Raw genomic sequence first — 14,701 nt, 5'->3', positions numbered from 1 at the left:
TTCAACTACTCTAGATGCTCAAGTTGGTCCTACTAAGAGGGCCACTGCAGCTATAAGAGCAAGTGGTAGATCTACGACAATGAAGTACTACCCCAGTTTAACTAGTTCAACTACTCTTGTACCGACCTGTCTGGACTACCCCCAAGAATGCAAAAGAAGACTAGGATATACAGACTTATTGGATGCTGCTTCCTTATAATTGGAAACGCTGATCTTAATAGACAGCTCTTCAATTATAAGATTTATTAGATTCTGCTTCCTTGCATATTGGAGAGGCTGCTCTCAACAGACAGCTCTTCAACTAAAAGATCCAGTAGGATGAAAGACTCCAGGAGCAGAAGCTAAACTTGATATTGGAGAAGCTACTCTTGACAGATAGCTCTCCACACAGATAGTCCAACTATGGATGAGGAGGTACCAGAGGAAACTCGAGATGCTCAAGCTGGTCCTATTGACAGGGCTACTGGAGACATAGAGCAACTCACGTATCTAAGACAATCAAGTCCAACCAGAGTTCAGCTAGTTCAACTACAGGTCCAAATAAACTCTCCAGATGTTCCTAGGGACAGAAACGCTGGAGACAAAGAGAGACCAGCATATACAGATAAAAGAGAACTAGACAGTCTAGCTAATACATCAGGAGCTACACTATACTCTACAGAGGATTCTGTACAAGAATCTGATCTTGTTCGTGGATTGGAGCAGCTAGAATACCAGTACAGATCAATGACTTTAGGAGAGGATGACATCTCTTGACAATCTATGAGGACGGGATTTATCATCCTCCAGATATGAAATGAGATAATTCAGGAAACCAGATGCTATACCTTCCTGAGATTGGAGATGTTGCTATTTGCAGACAGCTCTTCACAAATCTGAAGCAGCTAGATGATCCAGTCAGGAATTGGAGATCCACTCTAATCTCATCAAGAGATTTATATCCTCTAGTTTCTGGGACTGGACCAATTACTCTTGTACAAGCCTGTCCCGTCTAAACTACTAATAAGGATACAGGAGAGAACTAGGATATCCAAGAACAAGGATATCCAGGATATAGGGAGGAACTAGAAGCTCTAGGATACCGAGGGGAACTAGGATATCAGGAACTAGAATGCCCAGGATACAGAGAGGGACTAGAAGAAGGAATTAGGATATTATGAACTAGGATACAGATAGGGAAAAGGATCTCCAAGATATAGAGAAGTACTGGAGTATCCTGCCAGACCCAGGACTCCAAGAGCAACATACAAGATAATCTTGAAGCTGGATACGGTGCTCTTGACAAATAGCTCTTCATAGACCTATTGTAGAAGCAGCTGGGAATGTAGTGGAAGCATCTCAGCTAGTGGAGGCATCTCAGATAGTAACAGATAACATAACAGAGACTCTAGAAGCATCTGGATTTAAGAAACATTGCAAGCAGCTACAAAGTCATCCAGGATTAAAGTGTATGAGATACTGAACTGGAGCAGCTAAAGGAGATATCAAGTTGAGGGAGCTACCAAGTTAGATACTGGACTGGAGCAGCTAAACAAGCTATCGAGTTGAGGAAGCTGCTTAACTACACAAAGAGTTGTGGGCTTCTAAACAGAATATTGATTGAACATGGAATAAACTTTAACAGATGTATTTATACCAATAAAATGTAAACTGATAAATCCCATTCATTTACACTCTGAGAGATAGACATGAACTTATAGAAAGGTATAGTTTAGGTATTTTATAAAACTGGTACTGGGATTGAGAGTGAAGCCTTCGTATAGACTCTTTATAAAGAAGGGGGCAAATGATTGACCTTGATATCCCTAGGATTTATGTCTGGAATTTATAATGATATAAAGAGGTTTATTTATCACAATAACAAAGTATCTAGCATTCTTTAGAGGAAAGCCCTGTTTTTCAATACTTTTGCAACTTTTTTGAAGTGTTATATTCAGAGAAAAAGGCTTCCCTAACCCTGAAAAGATAGGTAGGGTGAGGGAACTGGAGATAAGTATCTCCTTGGGGATCCTGTGCCCTCTTCCTTTAAAGAAAAAGGGCTGAGAATCAAAACGTGGGGGTACAGTTTCCGACTTTCACAGTGAACAGACGACTCTGTCCAGTCCATACAGATATTCTAATTGAATGCACATGTCCATGTTTCTCTAGTACTTGACAACAGTTATGGGATGTCAATAAATAGAAAAATGGCAAGCAACGGAAAGTCAAGAAAATATAAGAAAAAGAACAACTTTCAAACCTACTCTGAAGCTAAAATAAAAAAGGAAGATATTAGTATTGGTTTAATCCTGGAGAAACTCAGGGGTCCTGGGTTTGGGGAAAAGGCTGACATTTCTCCTGATACATCTGATGTTGGCATCCTTATCAACAAACTCTTTAAAGCAGTAGACATCCTAAGACAAAAAGTGAAAGATCTAGAGAGTAGAAGTCCCACAAGTGATGAGGGAATAAGAAACATAGAAGCAAATGATGAGATTGATGAAATCAAGCAGCATCTACTAAAAGGTTCCCTACTCTTATCATGCTGAAAGTCTGATTTAAATAGTCCTTCACTGATGTAACATTTAATCCTTTGATATCGTTACAATCCCACACATAAATCCTAGGGAAATCAAGATCAATCCTTGTCCCTCATCTTTGAAGGTTAATACAAGACTTCACTTTCATTCCCAGTACCAATTCATAATTTACCCAAACCTCTCATCTTGTTTATAATATCTATCTCTCAAGGTCTTGAATAAGTGGGTTTATCAATATACATTTTATTCGTACAAATATATCTCTTAATATCTATTTGTATTAAATCATACTCCATATATCTGTAGAGTCCCTCAGCGGTAAGACAAGTCTCCACTAGCTCTTATATAGGAAGAGTCCCTCAGCGGTAAGACAAGTCTCCACTAGCTCTTATTTAGGAAGAGTCCCTCAGTAGTTCATCTGAGCCTCTGTTCCCTGCTGGGCTAGATGTGGTCTCAGCTAATCCTTCTATAGATAATACAACTGGTGATCTCCTGATCAATCCTAGCTATCTATCAATCTGCTACAGACCTTTGATATTCTCCTGTGATACTTGTAACTGGTGATCATCCTAGTTCTCTGTCAATCTGCTGTAGATCTATGATCTCATACTTGCAGTTCTCCTGTGGTTCATGTAGCTGGTGATCTTTGTGATCCATCCTAGCTCTCTATCAATCTGCTCTGGATCTCTAGTCTCCACATATCTGCAACTTCCACAGTATCTGCGGTATCTTCAATATCTGCAGTGTCCACAATATCTGCAGTATCCTCAATATCCCCCCCCCTTGAAAAATTCCTAGCTACAGGATTATCACTATTTGGACTTACAGATCAAAGAAGTTCGTAGCAAGTTTTTAATTCCACCATGGATTGACTAAGGAATTAAATTTGAATTTGATGGGTTATGCATTAAATGGTTCTAGGACACATATTATTGTAGAGTGCCCAATTTTCAGGTAGAATTTTTCCCGGCGGAAATCATAATTACCGAAAACAGAATTCTGGTATGTCTCTGTTATGGAAATTTCCACCAGAAGCCGGAAATTCTGGAAAGTTTTTTCGCTGGAAAAGATTTTTGCCATCAAACTCGGAATATCCCCCAAAAGTTTAATTTCCAATTCTTTAAATTCATTGTTTAGCTGATATCAGTTTATAAAGAAGATAAACAGTTTTTAATATCAAATTTCTTTCAAATTGTTTTGAAAAAGATTAAAATAACTATGTCCTGCTTCCAAGTAAAAATACTCTAACCTAAAAAATAATAAAATCAAATTGTAGAATTTACTGCATGGTTTAGCATTTTCAAGCTAGGCTATTCTAAGGTTCAGACTTAATATCTAGAGAAATATTATTGATTAGTTTATACGAAAAATTCTTTATACATGGCCACGCCAGTCACAGATCATCATGAATGAAAATGGTTTACTCAAACTGGAAAGTTTCCGGCACCATTTCCTGCTGGAAAAAAATAATAATATTTCAGGCAAATTTCCGGCGATAACGGAAAAGGAATTGCTGGTATACTCTACATCAGCCTTCCGACACCTTATTAAAAAAAATATTCTACTTACTCTTTATCTAAAATTTTCTTTATCCTTTTATAAAATCAGAAATTCTTTTAGGGATTTCTAGTCTAAAACATATCTGGCATAATTTATATATATATATATATCCCTGCAAATGCAATTTTAAATATTCAGCAGCATTACTAACAATAAGAAAGATTACTGTGTGCAAGAGGCATGGACAGGGGGGGGGGGGCTATGGTCATTGGGGATCTCAGGGGGTTTTCAGGCCTCAACAGGGGCTGACCCCTTCCCCTGGAAAGAAACAAAAATGTATTCCCCCCCCTGGAAAAATTCCTGATTACACCCCTGACTGAGTGTATTTGTAGATATTTGGACAGATATTTCCTTGTGATAGATGAAATCTCAACTCGTCAGTATGATGTTCTCACAGGTAGATCAGGGGGGCTTTAAGCAGTATACAGGGGAAGGGGATGTGTGGGGATTAAACTCCATTTCTAAAATTTATTTTCAGGAGCCTATATTGAACTTCAGCACCTGCTTACGAGAAGGACCTATTTCGGATGCGGAACTTTCTTGGTAATAAGTTTTTAAAAAGTTTGACTACATAGTAAGTTTAAAGACTTAAAAATTTTAATTTATTTTTTTATGTTTGATCTATCAAATAAGCAACTTTTCTGATCGAACAAATTTGCTGGATGATCTTGCAAAACAAGTTGAAGAGCTGTTTTATAGTTCTAGACAGTATTAAGATCGGAAAATCAATGATTGAGTAAAAAGAAACATGAACACTTTACAGAACAAAATAACCAAAGAGTTCAGACATGTGAACAGCATTTAAAAAAATGAAGAAGCAAAAAATTATCTACTCAAAGTTATGAAAATGATTGATTAAAGAATAATCAGTTATGATGATTCCATTTTACTTATAATTAGATTAAAAAAGCCGTTTTGTTTTGTGTATTTACAAAAATGTGAAAGTAATTTCTCGGTTTTGTTAACTTTTGTTTTCCTAGACTAAAATCAAATTCCCAACTTATCACATTAAAAATAATTTACTCCATAATTGGTTTTTTTCTTCTATATAAAGTTCTAATTTTAGAATAAGACCACTGGGGAAGAAGTGGTTTTGGTGGCGGGAGGTGGGGGTCCACTTTATGGAACTTCTGTACCAGGTTTCTTTTCTATATATATATAAAGTACTTTGTTTGTTTGGATGTCCAATCATAACTCATAAACCCTTAACCAATTTGCCTCAAATTTTGATCGGAGAACTCTGAGAACTAGGGTTTCCACCAGAATTATGAATTAAGTTTTACTTACGAAAATTGGTCTGGAAATTTTTTCCATTTCCATTAAGGAAAGGTTTTGGAAATCCGTAATGATTTCCAGAGCAATTTTTTTTCAGTAAGTCGGCAATTTCCAGAACATTGTTCCTGAATTACGGAATAATCAGGAATTCTGAAACGTTCCAAAATTTCCAGAATGTTCTGTACTAGCGTTTCAGATAATTTCTGGAAAAATTATTCCTGAATTTTCCAGAACAAGGTTCCAGAATTACATTAAAAGTTTCTTAAACTTATGTAAAGGCAAAACCAGTAAGTAAAAGTAACAATTTTTGTGATAAACCAAGGGGGGGAAGGCTAGCACCAGCAGTAGGCTACAGGGGGGGGGCAATAATCCTCATGCCCCCCTGAACTGAACCCCCCCCCTTACCCTGAAATGTTAAGTTAAAGGGGTAAACTACAGTGGAATAGTCCCGAATATTTTGACACCATCTACATCCTTCCCTGATTTTTGTTCACTTCTAACTATGCTTAGAGCCTATAGTGAGTGGGGGCTCCAGCTCCGCCATTTCCTCTGCCCCCGCCTTTCCCTTGGTGTATCTGAAATCTTGGGATGTCCTCATAGTTTAGGTCACTACCTCTGGAATTGTCATGGAATCCCCCATCAGTTCAAGGAGGATCTCAGGGCTGAACTTGTGCTGCTGAGATGGTGTCTTACAGCAGGTGTTGAACATCCTTTACCCGAGCTTTATCACCCAGATTTCCCACTGCATCGCAGTGATCAGGCCTCCACATGCTGCCACAGCATGTACTGCCTGTAGTAGCAGAGCTAAAATCTTCTGGAGGAAATATTTATATGGTCCTAGAGTGATCAACTCTATGGTTTCGTTCTCCAGGTTGGACAGGGAATAGGAAGGGGTTCCAGGTAAAGGGTTCAAATCACACTTGCAAACATACCACGTGTATGAGTGAGCTAGTAACCTGCTCCTTGTAGTATTTTAGATTTGCTATGTGGTCAAAATCCCTCTCCTGTTCCGTGTACAATCCAATCTCATCTCCATGATGTTTGAGATTGAATTGTTCCTGGGATTCTGCAGGAAGGACGACTTTTAGTTTAGGTCCCATTCTGATCCACTAGGACAGTCCATTAATGATTCGGCTAAAATTTGGGACACAGGGTTTTTTTTAGACTCTGTAATTGTTACTATGGTTAGTAAAACCACCTATTTTTGAGTGTTGATGTAATTTTATACCCTAGAAACCATTTTCCGTGACTAACGTTAAATCATTTCGTAATTCAACGTTACGGAAAATACCAACAATTGTAACGTTACAGAACGTTAAATAACGTAAATGTTATCTATATAACGTAAGTTTACGTACCTTTACGAAGGTTGGTAACGTTAGTTTTAGGTTTATATTGAACTTTAAATTTACGTAATATATTAGCGTAAATTTACGTAACAATGTAAGATATAATGTCGGCTCAAGGTTTTCTTTGAACGTCAGATAACGGTATTTGACGCAATTGGGGTTCGTAAATAAACGTTGATTTACGAAATATCCTATTTCGTTGTAAGGTTTAAAGTTTTACATCCAATATCCATGCATTGATATATGAAACAAAATTTTTGCAAATTTTGCAGCTTAATCCATATCAATGCCAAACTAGCTATTCATATAAATTGCCCTTAACATTTCAAAAAATGTTTTGTGAAAACCATTTCATGTGAATAGTTTAATTTAGCAGCATTATAAGATATTTGAATCAGCCCCCCCCCCCCTCCCTTAACATATCTGATAGAAAGATAGATCCTGATAAATTCTACCCCCACCCCCCAACTTCCCCTCTGTTGCTGGTTGAAGTAGAGTGCCTCAGCTGGTTGCAGGTTGTATAATGTACCGTCCTGACCTGGAGCGCACTCGATCAGGTTTAGCTGCTACAGGGTGTCCCACGAAACATGACATTTAATAAATCATAATTTTTAGTTAAACAATCTTTTGCTTCATTATCTTTTTACAAATCATGGAAAAAGACATTCTCAACTATTTACCAACTGTCATGTTTCGTGGGACACCCGGTAGCCTTATAGGTACCATGTCCGCTTACTGTTGAGTGTTGAGTCAGGGCAGTCTCTCACTTCATTCACCAGACCAGTTACTTGCGAGTCGCATACCGATAAACACATCAGTTACAGTCTAACTCACATCAGCTGCAGCAGAAGAAGAAAAAAAACGAATCTTTTTATTTTATGCGTCATTATGTTTGTTAAATTTCGAACAATTGTCACATGGGATAATTAAACAAGTATAATCAACGATCAACGAAAGCTGGAAGCAAGAATTTAACAGAAATAATTAACCATCACTGAATTTGATGTTAAATATGTTTAATAGAAGTTCCATGATTTTTTATATTTACTATGTATTTGTTGGTATATTTTTATCCTTTTCCTCAAAAACTGAGCATAGGTACCAGTACAAACGTCGGACCCTCAAACGTCGGACGGTACAAACATAAGACTTACAAACGTCGGACAGTACAAAGGTCGGACCAGTACAAACGTCGGACCAGTACAAACATCAGACCAGTACAAACGTCAGACTGGTACAAACGTCGGACCAGTACAAACGTCGAACAGGTACATTTAAAAGGAAAAGCGTCGGACTAAGGAGGAAAAATATATTTGAATTTTCAGATTAAAATTCTTGTAAATTCGTAATTTTCTCTCAAAAAAATTCCCAATTTTTTTTTTGTTAAAAATTCATAATCTCACAAAGTCGTCTGGATACATGGGCGAGGAGACTAACTATATTGAGGTCAAGCAGGGGGACGGCACCTACTTGATTCAAATCAGTTTGAATATAGGGTTACAAAGAAGAAACCCAACAAAACCTATTACCAATGCATTCAAAGGAAAAACAATTCTTGAGAATGACAAGATTATCAGTTTCCTGGGAGAGCACACACATGACAGTGATCTTTTGAAGAAAAGAGCACGTGAGATAGAAAAACAAGTAGTCAAAGGAAGCTCTGGAAATATAACAATAAGTCCACAAACCATTCTTGGAAACATCTACAGCATTGGGTTGCAAAGATATAGGGATTAAACTGCATCATCTTGTAGAATTCATAGTTTGAAATATTGTAAAACAATGGTCCATTCAAAATCTACCAAGTCCGACATTTTTTCTCATAAATGTACCCGTCCGACGTTTGTACTGGTCCGGCGTTTGTACCAGTCCGACTTTTGTACTAGTCCAATGTTTGTACTGGTCTGACGTTTCTACAGGTCTGACGTTTGTGCGTCCGACGTTTGTACCATCCGACGTTTGTGGTGTCCGACGTTTGTGCGTCCGACGTTTGTACTGGTACCTGAGCATATTAATATCTTTTATACAGTATTTTCTGAATAATAAGCAAATATGCAACTAAAAAATAGTACCAATGTGTTCTCAACATAGTGTTCTTTATAGAACAATTAGGCAAGTACAAAGTATTTTTTACATCACAAGTTTAGTACAAAGTGTTTCCTACAGATTAATAGGTAAGTACTATAGTGCTCTACAAAACAATAGGTAAGAACATATGTGTTCTCATCAGAACATTAGGTAAGTACTTATGTGTTTGGTTTTGTTCTTTGATACGTCAAATAATGTTATTCAACGTAAATTTGGAGAAAAATGAGCATATATTTTGGATTGATCAAAATCAAATTTTGTTTTCTTGTAAACATATTGTCATAGTTACGTTAAATAACATTACTCAACCTAACTTTTGTGAAAGCTGCTTCCATATTTAGGGTTCATTAATGTATAATTTGGTTCATGCACAGAACCATACTTTGTGTTACGTTAATTATCGTTACTTAACGTAACTTCTGTGGAAACTGTGCCCATATTTGGGGTTTCTTTAGTGAAAGCTGCTTCCATGTTAAGGGTTCATTGACGTAAAAGTTAGGTTCATGTGCGCAACTATACGTGCATTGTTACGTTAAATAACGTTACTAAATGTAACTTCCGTGGAAACTGTGCCAATATTTGGGGTTTCTGAACGTAAAAGTTTGGTTCATGAACGTCAGATAACGTTAAACTTAACGTTGCATAACGTACCATTTTTTACGTTACATAACGTAAAAGTGGGTACCTTTTTACATTCCTGGAACGTTAAATAGTGACGTTAATTAACGTCAATGAGTCCTAAAAGGAACGTTATCTAACGTTCTGAGAACGTTATTTGTCTTGTTGGGTAAATTAGATAATTTTTTTGATTGCACATACTCACTGTTCATAATTTCTGGAGTAAAAAATTGTTCAAGAATTAGGTTTTTTTCCGGAATTTTGCTTTAGGTGTTCTTTAAATAATTACATAAATCAGAATTTTGTTTGTCATCATTTTCATAATCCACTATATTGCCCTGATCATCGCTTTTTTAAAGTTGGTTTAAGGAATCATTACCCTTGTGTGCTTTAGCTAGTGTACAAAAAGATTTAGTTGGTTTCTCAAAGTTCATAGAATGCCAGAGCTTAGTTCTAGCGCAGTTTCGAAGATTTAGATCGTCATCAAAATCTAAAAAATTTTTTTCTAGAGATATTTGCTCTTGGTAAAGGTTGGATTTAGTATTTAAATTCTGACAACTCTGACAACTCTGACATTCTATTTCTTATGTCTCTCAATAAAATATTTGTTATTTATTTATGTGCAGGCTGGTGTGACATTACCCTAGAAACCAGAAGACATCCCAAGGTCGTCATGGGGATGTCAATAATTACCAGTGCGACGTCCGGCGACGTCATATTTTAGGTGTTGAGGACGTTTTACGCAAGGATTCTTATGTCCTCACGACCAAACTTTCAAAGTCGAAATGACGTCCCTTTGGACATCCAAATGGCCAAACTTTTGACGTGCAAATGACCAAACTTTTGACGTCGAAATGACCAAACTTTTGACGTCCAAATTATCAAAGTTTTGACGTCCAATTGATTAAACAAGTCATTTTTTATTAATAAAAAAATTATAATATTTGAAAATTCTAGCCATCCAAGGCCAAAAAGTGGCTTTTATTTAAATTTCAGGTGGAGACATCTAGTGGCGAAACTCAGGAGGTGCTAATCCGACCTAATACGACCTTAATCAGACTTAAGGGCATTGGTTAATTTGTGACCAGTTATGACCAATTTGGTAATCCAACCATGCAAGATCTAATTTGACTTAAGGGTCAAGTTATGAACAGTTAGGACCAGTTAGGTAAAGTAACCAAGTTTGACCTAATCCAACCCAATCCAGTTAGGTCTCCTGACTTAACTCGACCTAACCCGACCTAACCTGACCAAACACGACCTAGGGGGACTGGTCATGTTCGGACCAGTTAGGTCTCCTGACATAACTCAACCAATTTCGACCAAATCTGACCTAAGTGGATTGGTCAGGTTAAGACCAGTATGAGACCATTTAGGTAACTCAACCTAACCCGACCTAACCTGACCAAACCCGACCTGGGGGACTGGTCATGTTTCGACCAGTTTGGTAATCTGACGTAACCCGACCTAACCTGACCTAATACGACCTAAGGGGACTGGTCATATTGCGACCAATTTGGTAATCTGACGTAACCCGACCTAGCCTAACCTATCACGACCTAATGGGACTGGTCGCTCGACGTCACTGGTTTCTAGGGTATACAGTTGTGAAGATTGTTCATAAGTTTTCAAGTAATTTGTCATATTCAATTAAGATTGGTCTATTTTGAACTATATCACCTATATCTAGAAATGGAGCAATTATTTCGTCAATTTCATGCCATTTTTTTTCAATTAAAGAAAATTAATCCCTAAAATAATCGGCAGGGATAAATTTTTTAATTGACAGCAGAGCCTGAAAATGTAATTGACATATTGGTGAACCTAACTCTTACTTCTATCCACCCTACAGTCTGCATTGTCGAATTAGAGCTTGCCCCATAATGCAAAGTTCAAATTTGACTGTTTTACTTGACTAAGGTCCCCCCCCCCAAATGTTCAAAGAAAAATTGTTCACTATTAGCAATCCCGGAGGGTATAAGTGCCTCTTTATCAATGAGCAATTTATTCCTTACAAAATTTGACTTACCCTCTGGGTCCACTGATATAGCACTAACGAAGAATGATGTTGCTGATCCAATTGTGAACACCCCATGTTGTGCTGGCGTTTCCTCCATTCTGACTTGAGGTTTAGGTCTGTATTAAGGATGAGCATCAGTGTTTTGAGTGGTCAGGGAACACTTAGAGTATTTTAAATCTTTGGCAGGAACAGGACATCTCAATGGATAATGCAGCCCTGCACATCTCTTGCACTTCACAATCTTACAATCCTTTATCATATGTCCTCCATTACAACGATAGCAGTAAATACCTACTGCGTTGACCATGCTCACTGATTTTGGAACTCTCTGCATAAGCTGGAGTTCTGTATCTTCAAAGGCAGGGAAGTCAAAAGGTCTTTTCACCACTGACGAAGAGGTCAGCAGGGCTAAGTTCTTATCTCTCATTCCTCTATTTTGTCCCAAGGCATCTCAGTTTAAACATTTCCAACAGTTTGATGGTGCTTTTTTAGTTATTTAGTTGTTTATCCTCCACTCTTGCCAACCTGAGGTTTGATTCCTCCTGGAAAACATTAGCCAGTTGTTTTCTGACGTCTTCAATATTTTCTAGGGCTGACACATTCCACCTACACATTCACTAATTTCGCATTGACCGTGTTCAGGTACTGATGGAACCAGGGGGGGCATTTGTCATTGTTACCCCTCCCTCCAACTCCACTTACTGGGTCCATTAAAAAATACATATTAATAACTAGTGAATATCAAAATATAAATTTTTCTGTGGATTCTGTCCCTACTACCCTAATTGTTTCCCAAACTTTGTCCATGTCGAAGACAATATAAAATAAATTTACTATTATTACCTTTACTGATAAATTAATGATTCAATGGGTAACCAGCAACTATCTTGTAAACGTAGGGTTTAAATAGCGTCTCTTCTTAATGCTGCAATTTGCTGCTCTGGTTGTGTTATAGTCGTCTACGCACAACGGTTAGGGTGAAACCAAAACGTGGAGAAAACTAAATCCCAGATTAAATTTAGAATTGTGAATTTGTGAATTGAAACATAATGGGCATACCAATATTTGAACATGTCATCATGTAAAAGTTAAATCAAAAACTATGTTTATCTAAATTGCATTTTACCCATCTTCTTCAAAAAACTAATAAATAGGAAAGGAAAGAAATGGATATCAAACGCTTAGAACTTATACACAGCTGCACATCTTGGTCATTACAATCAGCTCTACCTCCGCTCATGCAAGTTTGTACACAACTAACTCCTCCAGCCTCCTTCCACGACCATCTCGTGCAGATCCTCGAACCCTAGCTTCGGGAAACCCGGGACAGGGAATCCCAAGGAAGCTTGGGCCCCAAATTTGGCGGGATTCTATAAATATCCTTACACACTAGGAACAGAGAAATGGGGTATATATTTACCCTGCCTACTATTTACAACACAAAAATCACTATTTTGACACCAATATCAAGTAAGCTGCAAACATTCCAGTTTCCATTCCACTTTATACAATAAATTTCCAGATCATTCCATTTCCAAAATGGAAATTTTGTTCCGGAATAATGGAAACCCTACAGGGAGAACCATGGGAATGTTCTTAGTTTGACTTTGAGATTCTGAGATGAGTGAGTCCACTTTTATAGGGAAATATTAAAAATCGTAATTTACATTTAATCAAAAAAAAATTTAGTTTACATTTAAGAATTCTGAAAATATTGATTTGTCATCACACAAACTTTTCACTAATTGTAACTGGTTTTGGTTTAAATGTACAGCAATCCAAAATTTTCCTAGTAACATAAAAGACAAACAATATGCAAGAAAAAAAAATACTTTTAGACTGTGAGGTATACACTCCATCCCTGGGCACCTGGTCTAGTATTTCACCTCTTAATCAACCAAGGTAGGTCCACCCATGCTTTTTAATTTTAATTGCAATGATATATCCAATACAAATTCTAAATTCAAATTCATTTCAAAAAACTTAAAGGTAATTGCAGGGCTGGGGCTGTGCTATAAAAACACCTCCCACAGAAATACTCAAAAAAAGGGGTTTTCTCTATATTTTGAGGCCTTTCCTTAAATTTTTGAAGGGTGTCCGCTTTTTAGCTGACAAATATTTTTGAGGGATATCCCAATATTTTTGATGGATGTCCCAATATTATTGAGGCGTTTCCGAAAAATTTTTGAGGCATTTTTTTTTTTTTTAAACTCTTTTTAGTTGAGGTGTTTCCTTTTTTTGAGGCGTTTCCACAAATTTTTTGAGGCGTTTCCATATTTCTTAAAACTTAATTTGGTTGAGATTTCTGCAAAGATTTTTAGGTGTTCTGTATTTTTAAAAACTTCATTTAGTTCACTTTTTTTTTGAGGCATTTCCGAAAATCTTGAGGTAGGGGGCTTAGCACTCTGAATTGAGAANAACAGGAGAACAATATTTATTTTTAGCTACTGTGTCTTCATATGATTTTTATATAAATACAAAGCCTGAAAAATTTAATTTTTTTGCAATCAAACCCTTAAAAAAAGTACTCTTTTTAAAAAAAATTTCGCGGAACGGGGGGGATAGCCCCCCCGTTCCCCCCCCTAATAACATTCAGATTTCGCCCCCCCCCCTCAGAAAAGGCCTAGTTGCGCCAACCCAAACCCTGATCTAGGGTTTCCAGTCATAATAACGAGTAATTAAACCTTTTAAAGAATTGGAAATAAACAATACTCTTTTTTAAATAAATACTGAATTACAGTTTACAATTAAATAAAAACTATTTTTTCTGTTCATTTCTGTGAGTAAAGTCATAAAATCTCTGATGTACAGGGTGTCCCATGAAACAGGACAGTTGGTAAATAGTTTTGAATGTAATCTTCCATACACTGTATTTGTTACGCAACTATGGCAATTTTTCTAAAGTCCTAAAGATAAATGAGTTACTACTGTGCCGTGTTTCGTTTGGCCTGACCGTAACCTCCTCTACTCTTGCTCCTTCTCATAGTAATTCAAAGATAGGATAGTTTCAAGTTTTATTAAGGCTCGGTGCTTCAGTCTGCCAATAAATATTTTTTTTAAGACTGCAGAAAAGCTTTAAATAGTACATCCATATTCATTCAATCTATAAATCATCCTATCATACTGTTCAGGCATTAAAAACTGTAATCAAAGCTAAAAGAACGTGAATATATTATACAAAACACATAAAAAAGAGTTTAACAATCGAATAAACATATTTACCACAATAATCCTCTGATACTAGCATGATAAATCAGCATAAAAAATACATA

The 14,701-nt window shown here is 36.9% G+C and overlaps 1 protein-coding gene across 1 annotated transcript in view; it reads left to right on the top strand.

Annotated features, from left to right (window-relative positions):
• Positions 1 to 14,701, top strand: part of LOC111711337 (kelch-like protein 2) — a 47,890-nt gene that overhangs the window by 21,437 nt on the left and 11,752 nt on the right. Inside the window, exons 11-14 of the mRNA XM_023485673.1 lie at positions 4,412 to 4,476; positions 4,558 to 4,622; positions 5,146 to 5,218; positions 13,268 to 13,331. Coding sequence (XP_023341441.1) covers positions 4,412 to 4,476; positions 4,558 to 4,622; positions 5,146 to 5,218; positions 13,268 to 13,331 — 267 coding nt within the window. The remainder of the gene's footprint in view (positions 1 to 4,411; positions 4,477 to 4,557; positions 4,623 to 5,145; positions 5,219 to 13,267; positions 13,332 to 14,701) is intronic.

The sequence above is a fragment of the Eurytemora carolleeae genome, unplaced genomic scaffold (assembly GCF_000591075.1).
Source record: "Eurytemora carolleeae unplaced genomic scaffold, Eaff_2.0 scaffold1153, whole genome shotgun sequence".
Lineage (NCBI taxonomy): Eukaryota > Metazoa > Arthropoda > Copepoda > Calanoida > Temoridae > Eurytemora > Eurytemora carolleeae.
Note: the sequence above shows the minus strand (reverse complement) of the source record. Positions and strands in the feature narration are given on the sequence as shown.